Source organism: Zootermopsis nevadensis, unplaced genomic scaffold (genome assembly GCF_977971745.1).
Source record: "Zootermopsis nevadensis isolate Lab colony 2312 unplaced genomic scaffold, Znev_1.0 Znev_ptg000017l, whole genome shotgun sequence".
Taxonomy (NCBI): Eukaryota; Metazoa; Arthropoda; class Insecta; order Blattodea; family Termopsidae; genus Zootermopsis; species Zootermopsis nevadensis.
Window position 1 is genome coordinate 15135129 of NW_028259149.1, and position 25719 is coordinate 15160847.

Below are 25719 nucleotides of genomic sequence, written 5' to 3' on the forward strand. Positions count from 1 at the left end.
GATTCCCCCTCCACTTATATCCTCCCGTCACGTGAAGAACGGAAGTGACGTTGTTTTTCCACACCACTGAACCATCCAAGTACTAACAGGATCAAGCTAGACTTTGCTGGCCGCCTCCTACGGCTAGCGAGGGGGTTGAAGGGCAGGGGGACGGAGGACCAGTGGCAAGGTATCATGGGGGTCCATCAGTTGACGATGTATTCCGGTTAATGAAAGTGGTGTCATTAAGAATGGCGACTGTGTGTACGTGTGTACGTAGCAGTGCCTGGCAGTGTTAGAAATGCTGAAGACGCTTCAAGGGACAGCCACGTGGGAAATGATAGGACACGCATTAAGGTGTTACTGGAGCCAGGCCAGTGATAAGGTATGGTAAGTAACTATAAGATTCTCTAAAGGTTCGTGACACTGGTTTGTAAATTACGTTTACCGCTGCTGTATTCGATATTATTCATTGATCGAGGAACATATAGGCCTGTAATATGCGCGCGATCAGTAACTGACTGTACTAATAAGTACAGTCAGTTACTGACAGATTTGTTTCATTGTTTTGGGGCTGAAAATTTGAACCAAGAACCTATCACCATAAGTAGCGAATGTGTTATGACACAACTGACCACTTACGTTAAGATTAAACCGAACAGAACGAGGTGCTTAAGATAAATTTATACATGTATTAATCATAAATCTAGGAAAAGGCGTTTTGTAGATCTTGACTAAGAGGAAAATATTGAAACATGTAATAACTTTTGAAGCAAAGTAAGAATTTTCGTAAGATTAAAAGAAATGCAACTTTTGTTGAATTTGTATTTGTACAATATAATATAACAAATGGCGACTCCGCAAAAATTAAAAGGCCTAGGCCTATTTAGCTTTCAGTTAGAACGCGGCAACTTATGTGAATGTTTAGTGCAGACATCAAATTCACCCTCACAATTCGTGTTTTTAATGTAACTTGTTTTGTGTGTGAACCATTAAAAATGTTACGAAATTTCGATAAAATTTAACGTATTCGGAAGATACAGAAGCATATATTATGCATACAAATATATTATTATGTTATATACTAATTGATTTGTAGTTCATGCAAGCCTGAGCAACAAAAATGAGGCATCTGAAGTACGCTCATGATATCTGAGAAGTGTCTCGGAATCAAATTCATGAACAGTGGCTTTAAAGTTATTGATCTAGACACCAAAACAAATACTTCAATATTACGACACGCGGTTGGAACCAAAGTTCATTACATCAAATCTTAAGGGCTGGAACTAGGAACAAAAATAAGCAGAAAACAGCATAACTCATAATAGAGCTAGTACATAAAAAATGCATTTTTAAAAGCAAAGAGAAACTTCTATCAGGCCCATCTTATGATAATTCAAAGCTCTAGTACGTTCTGAAGGAGTTTGTTAGGGAGATTTGTAACAGAAAATGCAAAGAAAGGTTTTTCTTAATAGATTCGCCACTGTTTCCGAGTTACGACTCTTTACGTTGCTGTCGCTTTTATTATTGAGACAGTCAATTTTTACAAAATAGAAACAATTTATTTTAACACAATAGGTCAACTGATTTCCCAATTTGGAATAAACGGAAGACAAAAAGTTCTGCACCCCCCCCGCCCCTCCCAGTATAATTTTTCAATCGTCAATATTCTTAAGCACTTTTCCGTTCGTGTGCTGGAAACTTCTCCGACCGGACACTGCGCTCCGAGTCTGATAAACGCGGTTCAACTGTCTGCACTTCCACGAGCTATCAGCACGGATCCCGCAGCAAACAATCACTACACCACAAAACAATATCAACGTAAAGACTTTGAAACCGATACAAATTAGCGAGAAAGCTATTAACATTTTTTGATCCAAATGAACTCACCAACCACCAGCTTAAGTACTGTACTAGAGCACTAAGCCATCTGTATAATAACGAGACCAGTTCGTAACGGGCACATGTCTCAAGTACCAGTAAGTACACTAGCCGTATCTAAATAAGACGAAGGACTTGGCTTTACGGACAGCAATTCATCGAAAGATTATATACGCAACGCTCAAGAACCCAGATTCAATTGCAGCAGTCCGGATCACGAAGATGATGTCTACAGAATGCAGGCACTACCATTCGCTTGACAACATCGGATATTCCCGATCTCTTACTAAAAACTCAAATATGAAAATCGAAATTGTTTTACCTGTTGATGTCTGTCTTCCGGGACAGCAAGGAGCTATAAAACGTTGGTAAACTTCTACCAGGCTACACGGCGCGACAACCCAGAAGGCAGCCATCTTCAGGTTTGCCATCATTTGTCTTCGTCTTTATCCAATTCCATTCCATTAAACAGGATTTTAGCCCGTATCAAAATATTTCCATTTGAAATGTTTCTTCCGGGGACAAGTTCCAGAACACTTAAGTTGCGGACTTCGTCCATGTTGCAGTATACCACGTGTCGTAACTGCATACCGATCGGTCTCCTAGCGCATTCAAACACAATACCACTGTGCGAGCAGTTTACCTCCTGACAAATTGATATCTTACTGTTTCAAATTTCAACAGCGCGTGAACTGCGATTGGGTTCAACTTCTCTGTTAGGAGCCCACAGGAGTATCATCAGTACTCCATAGTATTTTGCCTTCTTTCGCTTCACAGCTGGATCCAGTGTAGTTCTTAGAGGAAGATTGGCGCTGGGGCGCCTGCAATCTGCACTAAGACTACCTGCTTTACACAGTTGCTGAAGAAGTTGCCGACACATCACGGCAAAACTCATAAATGACGATTCTTTACCTATTTTAATTACTTATAAAAAAAGACACAGTAGAAAAAGTGAAGGAATTCTGTTATTTATTAAGCAAAATCACAAAAGATAGACGAAGCAAGGAAGACATTAAAAGCAGATTAGCACAAGCGAAAAGAGCCTTCTTCAGGAAGAGAAGTCTACTAGTGTCAAACATTGACCTGGGATTAAGAAAGATTTTTCTGAAGTTGTATGTGTGGAGCACAGCGAAAGATGGTCAGTGGGAAAGCCAGAAAGAATGAGGGTAGAAGCATTTGAAATGTTGAAAATTAAGTGGACTGATAAAGTACGAAATGAGCTGGTCTTTGACAGGATAGGCGAAGGAAGAAGAATCTTGATAGAAGAAGAGATAGGATGCTGAGGTTAATTTGGTAATGGAAGGAACAGTTGAAGGGAAGAATTGTAGAGGGAGACAAAGATTGGAACATGTGACGCAGATTTTTGAGGATGTGGAAATTAAGAGATTGGCGGAAGATAGGCGAAAATGGAGGACCGCATCAAACCAGTCGAAAGACTGACGACAAACAAACAAAAAAATAAAGATTCATAACAACGTGTTAGTATGTCTGTCCGATTCGATCTTCCCCTAATCACTTTTTAAACAACTGGCGAATTTTTTAATGTCATGCCTATATTACGTTTAATGTATCTCCAGACCCTTTCAACTTCCCTACACGATCTAAGTGAGATTTCAAGTTTTTATAATGCCAAGCATAAAGAGTGTCTGTCGTGTAGCCTCCTAGTTATTTGCCGACGTTTCAGAGATGTTTACTGCATCCACTATCAGGACGAAGATTATTCATTGGTGGAGGCAGTTAAGCACCGTTGTAACATAAGCCAGTCTCCATGCGACTGCAAGGCTTAGCATGACAGACGACGGTAAACATCTTTTCGTTATAATTTCCTTCCGCCAATAATACCAACATAGAAGATTTGTGAGGAAAACTAGCGCTACTGAAAGTAACATTCTACATAATCCTATAGTACTACATCTTAGATGATATACAACTTTTGTTAGGGCAACATGGCCGTCGCGCTGCTCGAGATATCGATGTTGGTCTTATGGTTGAAACGCCGTGTGGACTTCCACGACGTAGATATCACTGTTTCGGAGGAATATACTGCCTCCACCTTCATCCTTGGAGGCAGTATATTCCTCCGAAACTCGCCACACGGCGTCACAACCCAGAAAACCAACATGGCCGGCCTATACCTATTTTCTGGAAGGTGCATTGTTCGAATCATGGCGGATTATTTCTTCTTCCTTAGACTACATGACGTCACGCCAGTTATTATAATCTTTCCAACTTAGTCATATCTTCAGTGATTAAACAACGTAACCGGTAAAATACTTAGGCTTCTGTTCTAACATTTATAATAAAATAATAAAACATAGTTGGTTCAGTAAATATGGGTTAAATTAGACCGAAATATGCGAATCTTGGATTAAACGTAAATTTGTCGTAATCGAAAAATCTCATATCTCGATAGTATAGATTGAGAACTGATGTAAAATGATTTATAAGAACAAGTTTTTGTTCCGTACTATTCTCCCTGTCACAAACGTAAACTGAACCAATTCGTCGACAAAATATGCTCAGAACCGGACACCTAGAAGCAAGGAAGACATTTTGTACACACACACACGAAATGTTCACTCCTCTGAAAGAGTGCACTGTGAATTTGTGGCACTAATTATTTGCTGGTGTCTAAGATCATAAACCTACAACGGGCATATAGGCTATGTGCAATACTTTTATTTAGAATTTCCTGTGTTGAACGGAAATTTGTTTGTCCCTTGGGATTCCGTTATAAGCAGTGGTCGGTTCTCACCTTACTCACAACATAATCGAAACTTGTGCACCCCAACATGGCTTCTGCAGCCTACAATAAATTGTAGTGTATTTCTTCCCCTTTTCATCAAACAGAAACCATATTAATACCTTTTGAGCAGTTATTTTTCATCTCTCTCTACTTTGAAATTACGCTAACCAATAGAATACCAGGAATCCGTTGCCATAGTCACCAACATCCTTAAAAACGTTATGGAAAAACGGCTTATGTTATTTCCAACGAAACTCCCCGTTTCTGTCGACCATGAAACTGCACAGTCAATATAGTTTATAACCTGTCTAAAATTCGAACCGGTTACCTCCGGAATGCAATAAAATTTTGCCATTCCACTAACCCGTTAATTTTTTTGGCACATATAAAATGTGTGAGAAATTCAGTGCTCTTAAATTTAAAGTTATGACATAAAATCATTCAGTCTAAAAGCTTATTAGAAGATTTCAACAATTTGGATCAATTGCTATATGGCTGGCATAATGACTAACTCCATATCACAGGTTCTTAATCAGCCAACCAACGTGCTCCTCGATTCTATGGTTTCCCAAATTTCGTTCTCGAGTTCAAAAAAAAAACCGCCTTTCGATCCCAAACTCAGCCATTTATTTCGATACCAAATTATCACATCTTATTTCTCTAAGATCCAATTTATTCTTGTAACATATATAACCTGTCGTAGCAGCCGAGTGGTTAGCATTTCTATCTCGCATTTTGTAGGTCTCGGATTAAACTCTCGACATGCAGACCGGCTATCCTGAAACCCAGGATTTTAGTGATTTTCTTCAGTCCTTTAAAGAACAATTTCGCGATAGCACCTCTCAAAATTTAGGTCACGACTACATGTTTCCTTATGTTTTCCAATTCAGTATTTATTAATAGTAAAGTAAGGTAAAGTTTGTCCCACTATACGCCATGTAGGCGTTTGGGGTGAGAGGAGGTATAGCTCCTCTCTTTCTTGACCTCGGCACTAGATGGGGGTGAGTGGTCAGTATCACGCCCCGGCCGGCTTTACCCCCGGGAAAGGACCCCGGTACCCATTGGATAGGAGGCTGGGTAGACCCCAGAGCCGGTATGGACGCAGAGGCTCGAGGAAAAATCCTCTGCCCTCGTCGGGGATATTCATTAATAACCCTAGACAATATAAGATACTGAGACCTTCATTATAAAAATATAACAAATGAACCCACCCACGTCTATGTCTGTTACCCAAGATGAAGAGTTTTTCTTCTGTTAGGTTGTCCAGTTAAAAAAAACTGTATAGCTGGTGAGTATTAAACAGGATATACCAGATTTTAACCAAAATTTCTAGAGTAGTAATAATCGATGTAGGCTAAATAACTTTGACTCTAAAACAGGAAGTTATGTACGAATGTAAGATTTATGGTTTCTGTTCAAATGCTTGCATCTCAGCAAAGAACTTAGCAACACAATGTCTGTGATTGAATTATCTGTCATAGGAAGATAATTCTGCGAATAGCCTATTGATGTCCAATTAGACTGAGGATATATGAGAACGAAGAGTTGATAATTTTTTTCTACATAAGACAGAGGATGTACCATGTGTAGTCTTCACCTCATTTTATTAGGGTCACCAAGCCAAGGGCGACGACATGTCAGGTTAAGTTACACGCATGGCAGAAATGAGAAAGACTTATAAGATTTTAGTCGGAAAACCTAACGGGAAGAGGCCATTTGGAATACTCACAAATTAGATGCTAGAATAAGTTAAAAATGACTTGTGGGTGTGAAGTGGACTCGAAGTGGCTTCACTTCGCTCAGAATATGGTCCAATGGAAGAATTTTGTGTACACAGTGATAAAATTTAGGAGTTACGTAAAGCTATTTATTGACCACTTGAGAAATTACTATCTTCTCAGAGGTTGGTTGTAGACATTCAATGATCGAAAATTGAGAAACATCTTTAAAGAAATCTCATCCCCACAGTAACACAGAAATTGTCCCACCACAAACGCCATTGCCAGGTCGACTTATGTTTCGAGTTACATCCATCTTGTTATTTTATATCTTTTTAATTCCTTTAAAGGATTGGTTTACAAACTTCCTGGTTCTTTTCTAATATCTACGATGTCTAGCAATAGGACTTCTTCAGCGTTGGCGATAATTTCAAAAGCATAACGATTACAGCGACAGTCACACTGAATGTCGTGGTCGAGTCGATGCAACTTCTACTTCGTACTCGTAGTATCCCTGTTCGAATCTCGGCCCAGAGGTTAGCTAGCCTACATTTACAGGTATTTCGTATCTCTCGCCATTCTCTCCAAGAAAATTCTGAGGTATTACATTAGAATATGTCGTGATAAATTCAAAATGTTTACTAATTCATCACACACAACGTCCATCCATTTGACTGTGTCATTAAAAGAGTCAAGAATAAATCAATCAAGTCTATAGTTTCGATTAACGAGTCTTGTTAAATAAATTCTAGAATTCCAAATAAATTAAAAATTAGTGAGATTTCAGGTTCTCACGACAGATATTATTAAGATGACTATCTTCTAGGAATTGCGCTGTGTAGGATGAAAGGTTTACCGACGTTTCAGAAGTTACTGCTGCCTCCCTGATGATGACGACAGAAATTACCACTAAAACGTCGATAAATTTCTACCAGACTACACGGCGCAACATCCCAGAAGACAGTGATCTTTAAATGAATAATTGGTGATACGAAAAATGTTATGGGACAGCAGCTCCGTACTAAATCCCGACAGCTGAATATATTTTATTGAACGCCATTCGCCACTTGCCAAATGAAATCCCAATAATACGACGCAGATCAAACAGAGCTCAAAATAAATTCAGTCGCATTTTCCAGATTAAATTCAATTATATTAACGGTACATGCCTAAACAGAGAACTTTATTATCTTTATTTTATTGGTAACTGTATTAATAAAATAAAGGTAAATGAATTTAGTTACATAATTGGTCATTTCATTAGTCTATCAATCAGGATATTTTTTAATCACTGAGTTCATAGTCAGTACATCATTCAATTAGTATTAATTACCCTGTTAATTAGTCATTCACTAGGTCAGTAACTTACTCCATGAGTCAGTGGTTAAAGTAGTTAGATACTCAGTCAGTAGTCACTGTCTCACAATCAGTATCTTATAAGAAGACGGAAATCTTCATACTCACCGCTGTGAAAACCTCAAATCATACATAGTGTGTAAGACTTGAGGTTCTCACAGCGGTGAGTATGAAGATATCCGTCTTCTGGGTTGTTGCGCTGTGTAGTCTGGTCGATGTTAACTAACGTTTCAGAGGTCATACTGCCTCCGTCATCAGGGCGTCATCGCCCTGATGACGGAGGCAGTATGGCCTCTGAAACGTTGGTTAACATCGACCAGACTACACAGCGCAACAACCCAGAAGACGGATATCTTCATACATAGTGTCTTATAAGTTACTCAGTTAGTTACTAGTCAGTCAGATAACCAGTTAATCAATAACTCATCATTCAATGAATCAGTTACTTAGTCAAAGAGTCTGTCACTCAGCGAGTCAACCAACTTCTCCAGGCACCTAGATTCGCCATTCGTTTGTTGGTGGATGTGAATGAGGTTTCTGCATCCCAGAGCCTGCAAAATTCAGAATCGCCTGCTAATATACAGCATACCTTTGGCTTGTCTCCTAACCCCTCACCCCCACTCCAACCCCTCACTGCAATAATTAATATCTGAAGCCTTCCACATAATCGTGCATGCTCCGTAGTGCATTGTATCGCAGCTTCAGCGCGGTTGTGGTTCGCCCATTGAGATCGGCTACGTTCTAAGGATTCATCCTCCTTTATTATTATTATTGAGTAGTTGGAAATATACGTGTACTTTATGTGTTCCAGAAAGAGGTATCGTAAGGCTGCACCGGCAAGTAACGGAAGGAGTGGGGGAAACGGTGAAGTTTGAGAGAGAAATACGAGCCGGCGTATAATTGAGATGGATGGATGTTACATTCCGAACAACCCCCACTACGGGCTCGTCGAGTTGCAGGGCGCAGGTGGTGGCCCGTCGCCTGCAGTTTTGGGAGGCACATACGGCAGTTCAGGTGGAGTACAGGTTCCTACAGGTCTCGGCAGTGGGGGGGCATACTGGTCTCCGGAGGACATGGGATCTTTCTCGTTGCCGCCTCTGGACTTGGATCCCCTGCCCAGTCTTTTCCCATTCAGTCCCTGCTCAGCTGCCAACTACAAGTAAGTGTAGACAGAAAGTGATAGAGTAATATTTATATTTATATTATTCGCCTAACCCTGTAAAGCACGGTATTCATTACGTGAACCGCGCAGAGGTACTATAGCATTCAGTAACTCTGTAATCTGCACACAGAGCGTGTTTATAGGTATCAGGTGATTCTCAGAATGAACAACGATATTTCCATAAACAGTATTAAGAAGTTCCATCTTTGTAATAAACCAGCGTTGTGTTATATCTAGGATAGGAATTGGTTTCTTAAACAAATTTTAGATTAGTTTCGGGTTTTCATTTCGTTAAATGGTAACAATTATTATTCCGCCACAAAGTTACAGCTCGTATCAGTGCAAAGCCTAGACACTCAGTTTACAGGAAACTGTGCTTGTTATATTTCTATGATCATAAGTTAAGATGCATTACATATAATCTACAGTGACTTAAGTTTGATAAAACTTACTTCCTCAAATGTTTTATTTTATTTTAACCGCATTTATCCGACAAAATCTCTATTTGCCATTTTAGCGAAACGAATCATTGTACAAACGATTTTTAAATACATTAAATACAAAATATAGGCATATGGTGAGTGTCATTAACATCTGTACATTTTATATGCATTATTTTTCATATAATTAATATTAAACAGATCACATAAAATGAAATAGTATCCAAATGACTCGTACCTGTGGCTTTATTGTGTAATAAATAATAAATAATGAGGCATACATAGTGGCAAAGAATGCATTTGCAAAACTTTAAGTCGTTTAAAGTACACACTTCTATGTCCTCGTGACCTGTAGAGTGTTTTAAATGAGCTTACAATGAGAAGACATGTCCGTCCGCGTGTCACTTAACACTTTACATAATGTCCAAACAGAATTTCATGACATTTCCTCAAGAATAAAAGCATATAGTTTTAAATATTGTATTTGTACGTAACATAAACTACAAACGTCGTTATGGTCTAAAACTTAAATTTGAAACTTTTCCGATAAGAAGCAGATTTATTTAAATCAAAAGGAAAAATTTGAGACCATGTAGTACAATATCTCTACTATTGGCAATGATCTGTTGTCTCTGGAACAGACAAGCATGCATAATAACTAGAGACGCAAAATCTAAAATAAAACACGTGCAAACTTATAAAATTTATATCTAAGAAGGCTGAAGTTAGCAATTAAGGGCATTACATAAATAATTTTGTGATTTCTGCAGGTCACGTCGTGTTGTTAAGGCAGGGAAATCGATTATGGGTGGGGCACGTGGTTAGAATGCGAGAGACAGGAAATGAATATAGAATTTTGGTGGCAAAATCTCAATTTACTATAAGAGGATACAAATATGATGGATTATAGGGAAATTAGTTGTGTAAAAGATAGAAGGGTGAAAGTGTCTGGACTTTGATGCTAGTGGCTTTGAGTCTTCCTGTTTTGCTGCCACAGAGTTAATTAGTCATTAATACTTCATGGGAAACAAGTTAAGAATCTTGTTAAATTCATTGATTCTTAATTTAAGACATTGACTTTGCACTCGTGTCCAATTAAAGATAACTCATGCTTCATCACAGTGTCAGATATAAAAAGCAAATAAAAATGTCAACTGAAAATTTATCTGTGCGAGATATCCATTGAACGTTTATACTAAAAAAAAAGAAGAAAATCTCCGAATCCAGCAAAGTTCAGCATTGAAACTGAGTTCATAGAAGTCCTCCCAGTATCCTCAAGATCACTCGATAGAAATGTTTGGTGAACTCTGCAGATATATACAATTATTTAAGCGAATAGTTCGTAGACTGCTCCAAAAAAAAAGCACATTATATGTGAACAGAGCACAAATATATTCAAATAAACCATTTCCCGTTAAATTTATCTATATCATGTCCGTTTCCAAGCTAATTAATTCCTTAATAAAGTCTTCTCGGGATTTCAGCCGTGTTAGTTGGTGATCAATCGACGTTTCGAGGACCATCTCTGTCATCATTTTCAAGGCTTTGTTAATGAAAGCCGCCGTGAAAGCTTCACGTCATATAACTAATTCCTGTTTATTGCGGGCAATTATATAACTTTTTATTCGAGGGACAAGAAACTTTTCCTAATCCACGCAGGCATCCGTTTAATAAAGGTTCCGTTTAAAACAGATTTAACTGTGTGTCTCAAGGACAGATTTTCCGGTGCTGAAGGAGAAACAGCCGCATGATATGGCAGACGTCTTGCTCTCCCTGAAACACGCGGTCGTCCACCCGGGACAAACAGACGGCCAGCTATCTCCATGCAGCAACTTCGCAGGTTCCTACGGCGCTGGGCAGCAATGTACAGGCCAAGGGTCGTACCAGGGACCTTCCGCGTCCCTCTCATACACAGTTCATCCACATCAGGTAAGTCTGGCGTCATGCAGAACAGACGTAGAACAAAGATCAAGACATATCTGCCTTGTTTACAAAGAGTGTTTACGGGTTTAGAACTCACTGAAATAAACAATTCTGACGAAATGTATTTACAAATTAAAGTTATTTTATTTTCATGCTCTGAAGATACTAAATTGCCTAATTTATAAATACATTAAATACAGACTGAGATGTAAAAAAACTGCTACAAAAAGACCAATATATGTGTTTAAAAACAATAATTAGTTTGCAAGTTCCAGTTGTTTTAAACTGACTTGCCAAATCGACTTCCTAAACAATATTTGGACAAGCTGTATTAACTAATTACAAATGAATGCAGACGCATATTAAATATTGTATAGAAGAGCCTCTAACTTTGCAGGAACCTGTAAATTAACACTGTCGAGAACGGATGAGCAACCAACTTTGTTTTAAGATCATTTATGAGGTACACTGTGTCGATATTCCATCGACTGGAATGGAGCGGTGAAAGACTGAATCAGAACAGTATTAAGTGATAGTTACTACCACTACTACTACTAATATTACTATTAATAATAACAATAGTACATGTTCTTTTGTGTGGGTGTGGAGCCTGATGTCTGCAGTTAAGAGAAAAAAAAGGATTTGAGATGAGAGATGAAGTGACGGGAGACTGAAGAAAACTGAATAAAAAGGAGCTTTGTAATTCGTACTAATCAGTAGACATTTTTGGAACGATGAAACCAAAGAGATGGACGGGGCACAAAGCAACCAGAATTTTGTTTGGAAAGCCTGAAAGGAGTAGACCACTCGGAAGAAAGTGGGAGGGCAATATTAAAGTGGATCTTAAAAACCCGGTTTGGGGTATGGATTGGATTTATCCGGCTTAAGATATTGACCGGTGAATACAGTAATGAACTTTCGGTTTCAATAAAATTCAGTGAATTTAACTGCCTGAGCTTAGGTTACTATTAGCTTCTCAAGAAGGACTCTGCTCCATTGGATTAGCTAATAATAATAAAAAAAGCAATTCGTTTTCTCAAGCACAACGCCATGAAAAAGCATGGGAGACTGGGGATGACGTTCCAAGAATTAAAATCTCGGCACTACATGGAACAGATGACAGATTCTTGAATGCCTACTGAAGAGGAGGCTCCATGAGGTAATAGTGACGAAGAGACACAAAGGACCAGAGCTCCTGTTGCAGATGATGTCTCCAAGCGCAGGCTATGGCACCACGCAGTTCTGCACGGGCGCGCAAGACCAGAGCGGGATGTTCGGTGCCCAGACGCCGGCACAGCACCACAACATGTTCCCCAGCATGAGTGTCAACGTGTCTATGAACATGACGATGCACGGGTACCCAGAGAATCTGCAGCACCAGATGACCTGTCCGCAGGTAAGGAGATTCAACCACTGATTCATGTAGGCCTGCTTAAAGCTCGACTAACGACTAACACCTGCAGTTACACGCGGCGAGTGTAAAGCGGATTTAAGTTAAGTTACCACAGATAACGGTACTTCTTCCACATGCGATAGTAAAGGCCCTCACCACTCGATTTATACAACTTAGGGTTTCCTCCTTACCAGACCTCAAGTCAGTATCAGACTCTTCAGCATTTTTTTTTTATTTTATACGAAAAGTTTTTCAGTGTCCGATCATCTGCGGGTCTCAACTTTCGTTGGCTTTGATCTATAGAAATTCGGTAGGACTCCTTAGACGAGGGATCGGCCCGTCACAATGCCTCTACCTGTACACAGGACAACATCCATGGCTTGAGTGGGACCCTTCAACAATAATAAGACTAAATACGTAAAGGTGAGGTTGGCATTAAAATATAAAATTCATTTTACCACTCCCATCAGCACTTGTCAGATGGGCGTACACTGTCGCTGATTTCTTCAGGTCAAGGCAGACGATATTTGTAAATTTGTACGCGGCAAATAGCACGGATTATAAAGGAAGCGATTATATACGGTAATAGTATGGTCATAGTAGGTCTGTTATCTCGAAACATTCCAGGAATGTTGGTATTGATGGTGGCAGGGAATAAGAATTGCAAAGATGAAGTCATGTCGAATAGACTGATGGTATGATAATTATACCCAGATTCATAGACATCCTTCAATTTGTTCAAAAATTATTACGACATATACGCACATGGACAAACAATATTTATATTCTGGTATTCTAGGTTATTGCGCTGTTTAAAGTTTATACCAACTTTTCGGATGAACATGTTCACTCCATCTTCAGAATTAGAGGTTAAAGTACTTAAGTCCTGGAGATGTAAGCCGTACGTTCTCACAAAAAATGGTATACAAACACAACATTACATGGTGCAACAACCCAGAAAACCAAAACATCAAATCTACATTACGTAAAATGCACTGCAAACAGACACGTTGCGTCTATAATGGCAAACGCCGTGCCTTACCGGCAACTTCTTTAGCTTGGGTGAATGACGGGCGGGTCGATCCGTAAGGCGTTAGCAGCAAACAAGTTATGCCCCGTCACACCAAGAATACGAAACATTCAAGTGTCATTACCGTCACAAGAAATCCTATCAGGATCGGTCTCTACTTCAAATATTTTCAATTCAATCTGTATACAGTCACCCTAAAACAGTAATTCTCAAAGCACCCGCAATTTAGACGTGAAGAAGAAACTTTATAGAAACAAATTTTCCATATTCGATCTTTAGATATTTCAAGTTATACCTCGTTATTCTATATGTGCTCGCAGCTCTATTACTGCTAAGGGAATGAAGAGAGCTGATAACATGCTGAGAAAAACCATATTGATTCCCGTGTGTTTCGTTTAACATAGACCGTGGAATGCATTAAAAACTTTTTTTCAAATAGAAGTTGCAATTTATATTATGCCAATTTTTGGTACGAAAACCGGTTTAAAATATGTCTTATTTCGATTGAACTTCGCAAGAAATGCAAGGCAAAGTTTATTCTTATACAACTACATTAAAACCGCTCAAAACTGTACAGCCAACACTTGCGAGCAACGTAGGCCTATTATTTAGTTGTATTTCGAAAAAAATCTAAAATCGCCTATTACTTTCGTCACGTCCGTAGTTGGCAAGAAACAACATAGAAACTACCTGACACATTTCAATCAAACTCGGCATAGCAGACGTAGGTTTACATTATACATTTTCGAGATATTTTCACTTGATTTCCTTTGGTAAATTTTAGTCAGAGGCTTTACACTAAATTTTACGTTTAATTCTTGAGTCCTTCAACATATATTTAAGAAAGGTTTATATGACTCTTACCTATTGTCTATTGTCTATTGTACTATTATTTTCACAGGCTATTGAACTTTCCTCCTACTTAAACGATTCTAAAGGACACTTCACATAAGGGCCCAATTGACGTTTCACACAAATCTTTTAATAAATCATTTGACAGATTTCCACGAAACATGATAGGGCCTACAACTTTCCTCTTTGTCTAGTGTTTGATGGTAATACGTACACATCTGATCGATCTTAAACATTATGAGGGCTACTTTAAATGTGGACTAACAAAACTTTTAAGCATTTGTATTGAATCCTTTGACATATTTTGGTAAAAATATGAAATTTCCTCAAAAACAATAAAAATGATAGGTACTCGACGCGGACAAGATGATTGTCATTGCTCACGGTCTTGTAGTTATGGCAGCTGTGCGTCTCCGAGAAGCCATCTTTATTGTCTGTTGCGATGACAACCGCTGGTTGTGGGTGGAGCTAATTCTAAAGTGTGGGCGGATGTACATCTTATCGATCCAGACCAGTGAACATGCTGAACTAACCTGGGATCGTTGTTTGTTTATTTGTTCCTTTCCATCATTCTACTTTGTCTTTATTCCCTTCTTCCTCTGTTCCTCTCTTTAAAATAAGTTATGCGTTAGGGACAGAATCAGCTTCAAAATATCTACATGTTACAACCAGAATTCCCTGTAGGCCTATGACATTTATTAACATCAAATCCCAAAAGCGTGTGTTGGGTCACCTATTTATTCCTTGAATATAAATTATTTCATAATGGACCTAATCTATAGGCTTAATCTTACGTGCTTAATTCGTTGCTACTATCATTCTCGACTTCATAAATGGATTAATTTAATTAACCCACTTAAGGCATATTTTAACTATTTCTATTTTCACAGGATCACTGTTATTAATAGTATTAATTCCACCCAACAGTACATTGCCTTCCCAGTATGTGAGACTATTACCAAAACTTCTATCACCCTATAGCACCCAAACGAACCTTTACTCTACTTAAACTTCTCACAGACTACATACTTATTTAATTAAATAAAATAGGTGGCTCTTAGAACATTCTTCTTGTAGTGCCAGATCTGTTACAAATTCTGTAACGCACTTCCGGGATGCAATAGATCCAGTCACGATTTCATTCGCGGTTGAACGACTTAAGCCAATCTTACATTTCACGTTCTTACGACGCGAAAATGTCTTCTGAGTTGTGACACTGCGTAGTCTTGTAGGTGGTTATCAACGTTTTGGAGGAAATAAACGCCTTCATCTTCAATTCCACTCAGAAGATAGAAGTGGTACGTTCCTTCAAATCGTTAGTAACAACCTACAAGACTGCACGACCTCACAGCCGAGATCACAATCGACACTCGACTTGCGTTACGACTCAACTAGAGACGTAATGGTTTTACTGACATCGATCGGTTTCCTTCAGATCCAAGGGACGCTCCGTGTTCATTACACCCGTACAAAAGCAGGAAATGCTTCTTCCTTTCCGCGTTATGACGGACATTCATCCTACCAAATATACACAATGGAAAGGACCAGAAGGTGAAGCTGGCATTTATTCTGGCAACACTTTCAGCGGAGGTTTTACTCCATGATTACATGGTCCTGCTTCATAGAAAAGGTTAGCATGGCGGTAACGTGTCTATCCCGAACGTTAGGGCTATCTCATTCGAATCCCACCTGGACTCATTAAAATTTTAGTGGTTTGTCATATTCTCCAGCCGAATGTCTAGACCAGTGGTATTCAACCTGGGGTACGCGAACCCCCGGGGGTACGTGAAGACATCTTAGGGGATACGTGAAATTTAAAAAAAATATATATTATTTTATGATAAATACTGAATAATCAGTAATGTAATTTATTTAATTTATTTTAGATGTAGATTATATACTATGTATAACTTGAATTATACACCAACAACTTTGGGGGTACAAAGTTGAAGAGAAATTATATCTGGGGGTACGCGAAGACATCTTAGGGGGTACGTGAAATTTAAAAAAAATATATATTATTTTATGATAAATACTGAATAATCAGTAATGTAATTTATTTAATTTATTTTAGATGTAGATTATATACTATGTATAACTTGAATTATACACCAACAAATTTGAGAGTACAAAGTTGAAGAGAAATTATATCTGGGGGTACGCGAACAAAAAAGGTTGAATACCACTGGTCTAGACGATGCTACAGCCATTTCTAAAGTAGGAGACAGTATAACGGTCCTTTGTGAATAGTTCTGATGTCTGACAATACAATTAAAGTTATTCTGACATATTTTGCCAATTAAGATGTTAGTAGTCTATGTTTTCAGGTAATTAAACGGAAATATTTCAGAAAATTTTTTTTTAGTTATTGTTTACAATCTGTTTTGTCCAGCCCTTTCGTATCTAGAAACTAGTACGCCATTAACGGCCAACCGCATTTATCAACATGTCATTCATTCTCTAAATATAAAAGACCTCAAACTTTGTTTGAATATGTAAGTTAAACAGCTGGCTCGTTACTCTCCATGTATGGCAAAACGCAGTTATTAATTGTTGATAAATATAGTTACTGCTGGTCTACAGAACCGATTATATCAATCAACAACCATAATATTTGTTCCTGTTTTGAGTAAATGATGCACAATAACGCCTCTTCAAAACAAAAGTTGTCTTTAACAGTAAATGGCAAACACAAGGAAATGCATAACAAACCAAAAGCTTCCGGACGGTTCCGAAGTACACTTTAACACTGCAATTCAGTATAGCATGAAAGCCTAAACTATAATGTTAACATCTGCGAATGTTTAAACCTTACTACTTTAGCTTTCCTTAAAACCTCAGTTTAAAAACAAAAATGTATTAATCAAACCCGTTCGTCTGTCCACGTAGTATTCTCCTTCAATATTCTCTTTAAATTCCAGAGAAACACTGCATATGGTAGCACCGGTGGGCTAGCTTGGTTTACCTGAACGACCAGCCCATTAGCCTTACAATAAGAAATCTGCTTCACATCTGCAATGGAACTGGAAGGCGACACCAGTGCCTTTCCTTGCATGTTTTCGTCTCATTAGATACCACAAAAGCTCATCAACTTCTATAACGTAAAGTAATACCCAAATAACACGACTGTCGACACTGTAACTGTTGACTTACGGAACTTTTCCAGATGCAGTGGACATCAGCAACTCCCAATCCATCGCCTGTCTACCCTCAAACACAGGGCCTGCTGAGTCCTCAAGCCTGCACTGGTGGAGCCACGTACTCCTTCACCGCGGACTTCCGACCTCCAACAGAGCCACCTCTCATCACAACTAATTCATCTTTCAAGCCTGTGATTAGTAAAGTAACGAGTTTCACTCCAGTTTCCTCTACAGCCGGGACACCAGTCTCATCACGCAATTGCAATAACAACAGACGGAATGGAAACACCTATCAAAACAAGATGGCGAACGGAAGTACGTATCATCAGAACAAAATGGCTGCTGCAGCAGCAGCTGCGGCCGCCGCTGCTGCTGCGATGACATCAGTAAACAGTGACGAAACACAACGCCCAAATTTATGTCGAATTTGTGGAAAGACTTATGCGCGTCCCAGCACTCTAAAGACGCATCTGAGAACACATTCTGGGGAAAAACCTTACCGTTGTGGAGACTGTAATAAGTCGTTTAGTCAAGCCGCGAACCTTACTGCGCATGTGCGCACTCATTCCGGAGAGAAGCCTTTCCGTTGTCCAATATGTGATAGACGCTTCTCACAATCTTCTTCAGTCACAACGCACATGCGTACACATTCGGGAGAAAGGCCCTACAGATGTAGACTTTGTAAAAAGGCATTCTCAGACTCGTCTACTCTAACGAAACATTTGAGAATTCACAGCGGTGAGAAGCCATATCAATGCAAGTTGTGTTTACTGCGTTTCTCGCAGTCGGGTAATCTGAACAGGCACATGAGAGTTCATGGTGGTTCCAACACTGCGTTGCCAGCCTGACAGTGCCGGCAGTGGCAACTCCTGTATCACCGCGTTAACTCCTGCTGGTGAGCGCACAATCTATAGGCAATGTCCGGCCGCGAGAGGAATTCTTAGGAGTTGGAACGAAGATATCAGTTAATAAGCAACAATTCGACGATACAGAGTAATACCTCGCGATTCGCGAGTGTTACGTTTCTGACTCAAACCAAAGTTTACAAAACAGAGTCATGCGTCAGTCAGGATCACTGTAAAATTGGGGATTAGAACAACTAACACTTGAATGATACTTATATCTCCATTTATTTGCCCTTATGATATAATTTTCCTCAGATTTTTGTAAAGAATCACCTATAATATCACTTAATTTACTTATTTGTCCGAACTGAATTCACTCCCGAATTTAGCCTAATGCTCGCCACAATTTAGATGCGTTAAACAAGAAATATAACATCACTCCTACAAAAGTCCACTGAATAGTTCAAAAATACATTTAAGTACATTCAACAAGAGAGAATAATAAGCTCTATTTATTTTGCGGAAATTATTTTAAGAAAAAAGAGGCTCGTTTAATAAGGGCAAATACGATACTTTTTATGTTCAAATGCAGCTGGAAATGAAGTGGTCGTAGCTTGGGATTATGTCACAGACCATTCCGGTATTTCCTTGGGAGTAATGAGGGAATTCACAGGGTAAAATTAACGAGAACAACACGTACTCCTGTCGAGTTGAAATCATGAGCCTCCCAGATGCAAACAGCAGACAATACTCGAGGTATATTTCTTAAGTTGCATGATCGTTTACCCATCAGTTTCAATGCTTTTATAAACTTAACTCTTTAAACAGTGTCCTTCAATAACCTAACGAATTTATTGTGACGATGATGAAAAAAGGTAATTAGTTAAGGATATGGACTATTAGAAGCTAATATCCAAACATTCACTAGAGGAGACCAAGGACCAGTCGAAATTCATAGCACGTTTATCAGAAATTCGAATAAGTTACAGAATATCACTGCTTACGATTAATTAGTTGTAACCGCGATAAACTATGACATGGATTCATAAATATGATCTGGCCACTGAGGTATAAAATGGAGTAGAAGGGAATAGAAGAATTTTTGACGTTGATTACCAATGCGTAAGTGAAGAACAGAAGATACAGTCAATTAATCGTGAGAGATTCAATGATAAATTAAAGACGCTGAAGAGGGCACGAGACCTTGACTACATTTCAACAAGGCTTCAGCCTAGAGAACAAAGATCCTTATGAATATGATGGAGAAATAATTTTGCAATTCTCAAGATACGTCACAGTTTAATTCCGTTACATAATTATATTAAAGCCTGCCATAACAGTACCTCAAGGGACCTCAACAGTTTTTTTCATTTCGGATAGATTTCCCACTTAACGCAAGTACTTCTAGATAAAATATTTAGTCCTTTCTAGCATGCATTTATTAACCAAACGCGCCTACGAATCAAAGCCTTTATAAAATATTAATATCGATGAGACAGAATCAACCCGGGCGAACATGGTTACAAATTACATGTGGGGACGTATGAAATAATTCTTGACACTTACTGTCATAAATCACCAATCTATTTTTATGGAAATAAAAATATCCATAGTTTACTTAGCTACGTATTCAGACGGGGTTCAATACGAACTATTTATTTTCCAAGAGGAGGGCGGGGAGTACTACACGTAGAACTGCACATGGCTGTCTTCTGGGTTGTTTCGCCGTGTAGCCTGGTATAAGTTTACCAACGTTTCAGAGGTCCTTGCTGTCTCCATCAACAGGGCGATAAGCAAGCCTCGCGCATGGAAACCGTTCCCATTCGCGCTGCTTCTACCAGATTGCATAGCGCTACAACCCAGAAGACAGCCATCTTCGGACTCACCACCTTGAAAACTTCAAATCCTATGTAAAACTGCAGTTTTACCCAGTCATACATTATACAAATTATGTAAATGGTTGGAAAACATGATTAGACCTAACCATTCGTGAAACAAATGTTCCTTCTCGTATAATTTATAGGAAACCATACGAACCAAAGTACGTAATATGAATAATAAATAAATAAAAAAGTGCTCGACAGGTTGCGTCTGCAGAGAAGAAATTCACTCAATCTTTATTCACACAGCTGAGGTATCCTGTCTGAGTAAAACAACAAATAAGACGCAAAGTTGTCAGTTTATTTGATTTAATGACGCTCTGTCTACTGTACAGACTACTTCGGTGTTTCTCAAACGATGTGCTGCAAAATTTTGATTTCGAATGCGTTTCTACACATTTAACAACAGTTCACAAAATATCAGTAAATTGTTCAAGTCTTTCTTTATATATCATTCGCCTGTACTGTTACTTTGTTACATAAAGCTAATTGTAACAGCAATATTTTAATTTCTTTTCAACGTTTATAATTTATTACACACTCCTAAAAGGTTATTAATTTTATAAAATTGTACTTTCTTTTCAAAAAGTAAAATAAATTGGTAAAAAAGTGTTAAGAATAATATGATCATACTAGTTACATATATACACAACTTTACTATCAACATGTTGTCTGCTATGAAATAATGAGCTATATTTTAGTGTCATCATTTAGAAAAGGCGGAGAAACAGAGAGCTGACTTGCCGGTAAATGATATTTCTACGGTCGACTGTTAACTCTGAACTAATATACCTAATAATAAACACTGAACAAACGATTTTTATTAAAGAAATAGATTTTCAGCAATGAAATTCCAAGTACGAGTACATTTAAAGTTTGCATAGACTCCTAACAAATAACATAATGCTATTACAAAACTACAGAAGTTCAAAGGTACTCTACAGTAGAAGAGAAACTACGAACAATACTCAATTATGACGTCACGATGTGCATTTTTAGTATTCCTCAATGTTTCAACGAATAAAGGATAATATTACTTATTGCCTGAATTATTTGTGTGTGTTACTTTGAAGCCAAAGAAACTGTACAAGTGTCCTGTATATTACTGTGTCATTTTTTTCTAGTCACTAAAATGGAATAAATTATATGTATTCTCCAGATAATATTTTATAACAAATAAAAGAAAATTAAATAAAGATTTCCATACCAAAATGTTTTACCTTAATGACAGAGAGTTCCACTGCAAAGTCATTACCCCTAAGGGTGGGGAATACCGGTCAAAGCTACGTCTTCAGTTATCATTTCCTACAGATCTTTTGTTACGTTCTGCGTGTTTTATACTGCATACTTAAGATGTAGACCCTTCAGACTAAATTCCAGTTTATATAAAGTTTCAACTTTGCGTATACTTTTCGTTAAGTGACCTTAATTAGCCCATCCTCCCCTACACATCTCTCCTAACCTTTTGTTGGTTGGAAATATCTATAAAAATAAAAACTCTTCCAATCCACGATATTCAAAAAACTGTATCGGACATCCACGAATCACGCTACTTACACAGCAATCCTCAGCCCCCGTCGGGGATCGAACCCCGCCCGTCCAGCCCGTAGCTAGTCACTATACTGACTGAGCTATTTCACAACAGGCAAGTATAACTATAAATTAGCCACAAATTCCACTGATACTACACTCTGACTCCCAAAATTTATTACATAAAACCTTGTACTTTTATAGATTTCAAAAGTCTATGGCAGGTTTATGTTAAATATATCCAAAAACGTATTTTTTACCTTCAAGCAATCATTTGTCTACAAATATCAAAATGGTTAGGAATACTATTCCCAAGGATTAGTATATTAAACATACAATTTTAAATGTGATTAGGGTCATATGCATGATTAATCCAACTGTAGAAGTGGGTAGTCATATTAGGGATTTACATACTGCCCTCTTCAGTTCGTAGTGTGTGGCGTCGCTACTTTTGAAAGGCACAGAGAACCAGCTAACATAACCACACATTCCTCATTTAGCCCACATTCAGTGTAATTTATTAAATTATGCACGCATATTATTGTTTGTAAGATATTTATATACTAAGTATATAAAGCGAATTGTTTTTATTATAAAAATTCGTAAGTAAATTTTTTTTCATTAAGTTCACTAGACCCTACTTAACATTAGCTTTTAAGTCTGCCAGATTTTAACTGAACTCAATATGTGTAATGAATGTACCCATTAACAGAGACTATGATCAAATTTGTAATTATTCCTAAAAATACTGATAAAATTACGATTAAAACCCATTCAGTATTCTGTACTGGGGCAATTTATAAAAATACTAGCCTAAAGGGGGGGATAGCTATTAAATACCCCTCTCTCTCTCTCTTTCTGACCTTCCAAAAATAAAGAATTATATTGGTTTTGAAATACCAGAATAAATAGATAAAAACTTAATGCAAGATTATATTCAAAATACTTCATAAAACATACACCAACACCTACATTCCTACTCTACCTTTATAAAATTCTTACATTTCAAGTTAAATTTGACACATTTTTATTTGTAGATTAAGTAAAGAATTTTCGACATACTAAATTTCACTGCACAATTCATAAACCTTAATTTTTTGGTTGCAAAATTAGGTAACACATAAATCACCATATATAACATGCATTAGATATTTGGGTACAGAAGACAATAGAGACTTCCGTCACTGAAGTCTCAAAGGAATAGCAGCAGGTACAAAATCTGAAATAAGAATGCGATGGAAAATGAGGTCTTTCCATATGGTTCATGTAGAATTAATCTCTGTTGCTGCTCCACATTATACGCTGATTCTAAAGGGATTTGATGACAATGTATTACAATTACTATTACCAGATTTCTGGACTTCGTCCATCATCTGGTATTCCGAAAATAAAGTATTTTTTAAACTGCGCCTATCTTCACCTTCGCGTGGAATGAGGTATCAACTCAGTCGAGTCCATTACAAAGAGTTAACCGTAATCACCGTACAGAGTAGGAACTGCCCACACTTTCACCTAAAGACACAAACAGATCCAGTTTCTGAAATATTGAATTTTTTCACCAAAATAAGAGACAACAGATAAGTCCAGAAATCTAGTAACAGCAATTACATGTTGCATGGCTAGCAGTATGACACAGTTACTTGAATGCGATGTCCTGTGAAACATCACGGACCTGACGTAAAAAGTTTAACAAAAAAGTACACTTTTTAGCAATTAATCTTTCCTTTGGCCTACTCACTCCTACAAACAGGTTAAGTACACCGAGATATTTTAAATTTTCCCATCAACAAATGTCGGAAAAAAACGTGCATTAATTACGCAATGAAATATGGTACTTGAAAGCTGTTAATAGAAAATCGAGTTGCATGCATCTCTTTTCCAAAGTAATGCCAATATTTTCCTCTAATAGATGCACTAAGGTAAACAATTTAAAACTTGGTACTTTGGGTACAAGCGTGAAGAGGTATTCAGGTCTGTAACCACGGTTCTTTTCCAAAATACATCGTCAGCTGAGTAGAACAGGGCCTTTATTCTACAAAAGTAGTGAATAAAAGTTAAGTCAAGGCTCATTAAGACTACAGTAAAATCTCAGTATATCTTCCCTTCAAACCTGTCAACTTTATGACAATACTGTACCTAACATTTAAAGTACTGGTCCGCTCGATCAATTGACATCAATCGGTTACGCACACATCGAATTAACATCCAAGACATGTTCTTGAAATCAGATCATATGATTTTGATTAATACTTCCACATGGGTCTCCACTTTTAACACTGTTGAAGCTGTAGTCAGAAGTCCTTGAAGTATGTACAATTACACAAAATATTTCAAAGTATCACTTTAGCATTCCTTCCCCCCAACAACCCTTTTTTGAAAACGTTTGCTAGAAGCATTATGGTTTTCCTGTCCTAAATGCAACTGTGACTAATGTATATATGATCATTCCATAAATTATTTTATCATAGTAACGGATTTCCACATCTTGATATTGTAAAATTAAACTCCAATACATCAAGTAGCCATAATGTGGTCTACTGACTGGTCCATTGAAGATGCAAATGATATAAAGTTAAAATACTTGAATAAGTTAATTATTACATGTCTAACCACATGCCAGGCCTAGTCCCCGCTAAGGACCGAGGTTATGACAACGCACAGACTGGTTGAGCCTATCCGACATCAAAGGCAGTGGAAGGGGGCAAAGAACTTAAGTAATGATTACTGTAGGGAAAAACTGAAAGAGAAACCCCCACCCCACCCCAGTACCACTTTGTCCATCAGAAATTCCACATGGACTGACCTCGAAATGAACACAAGCCTCCGCTGTGAAAACCTAGCATCTAACTTCCAAAGCTATGGTACAGCTTATAGCACTTAGACACAAATAAACATATAATTAAAACATAAAGCTAAGTTTCCAATTTTCCTTAAATGTTTAGTCACACCAGAAGTGCCCAAGCATTTGTTACGACTGTATTTCAAAAAAGCCACCATCACATTTTGATGGCTTTATGTTCCAACATATACAAGAACATTCAACTACTGGGAAATGGGCATATTAAAAACAATTAGGTACGGCACATGTAAAACAGAGGTATGAAGCTACATTAACCCCTTGTATCGCTTACTTTTTCACTTCTTTTGCAATGCACATAAAACAGCCAATGGCTGCGCCTGTGAATCACTGGTATAGGCCAGCAGTTTCAAGAAATATTTGCTGTCTACATTCAGATTTTCAAAAATGTTGATCCAAACATTTTTAAAAAAAAAACTTACAAGTTTCAGCATTGGCTGTACTGGATATATTCAAAGTTCACAAAGAGAAACAAACCTCAGGACTGGAATGAAACTTGCCAGCATCTAGTCACAAAATTATTCAGTTACCCAAACTAAAAAGAGCTGGTCTACGTTCCGCTACGTTACACATATCTCTAATCTCGGCACTATATAGGAGTGAGCGGTTAGTTTCACACCCCGGCTGATTTACTAAGGAAAGAACTCTGGTAGCCACTGCAATAGAAGTTAGGTGGGCCCCAAAGCTGGTCTTGACATTGCAACAAAGGAATCACACCCCCAAGTTGTCAAGCGCATAACCTGATCACTACTGAGCTATCCCACCTATACAGTTAAGAGTACTAATCACATTCAAGCAAAATATTAATCATTTGAAGGCCAAATTTCATAATGCGGTGTACAGTGCATCCAAAAAGTCATAGTGCAGCTGCAGTTATGACCTGTAAGCCCTGGCAATACTGGTAGATCTTAAGTAAAACAAAATACTGCACAGTAACTTTTTGGATGCCCTGTAGTAGAAATCAAACAACACAGTACTCGGTACCCT

General features: G+C 38.0%; 1 protein-coding gene across 1 annotated transcript; it reads left to right on the forward strand.

Annotated features, from left to right (window-relative positions):
• Positions 1-209: 209 nt before the first annotated feature.
• On the forward strand, positions 210-21551 carry LOC110832132 (protein glass). Its single transcript, XM_087350602.1, has 5 exons — positions 210-369; positions 8492-8839; positions 10995-11211; positions 12410-12601; positions 17647-21551. The coding sequence occupies exons 2-5, from the start codon at positions 8586-8588 to the stop codon at positions 18466-18468; spliced, it is 1485 nt and encodes a 494-aa protein (XP_087206728.1). The 5' UTR covers positions 210-369; positions 8492-8585; the 3' UTR covers positions 18469-21551.
• Positions 21552-25719: the final 4168 nt, after the last annotated feature.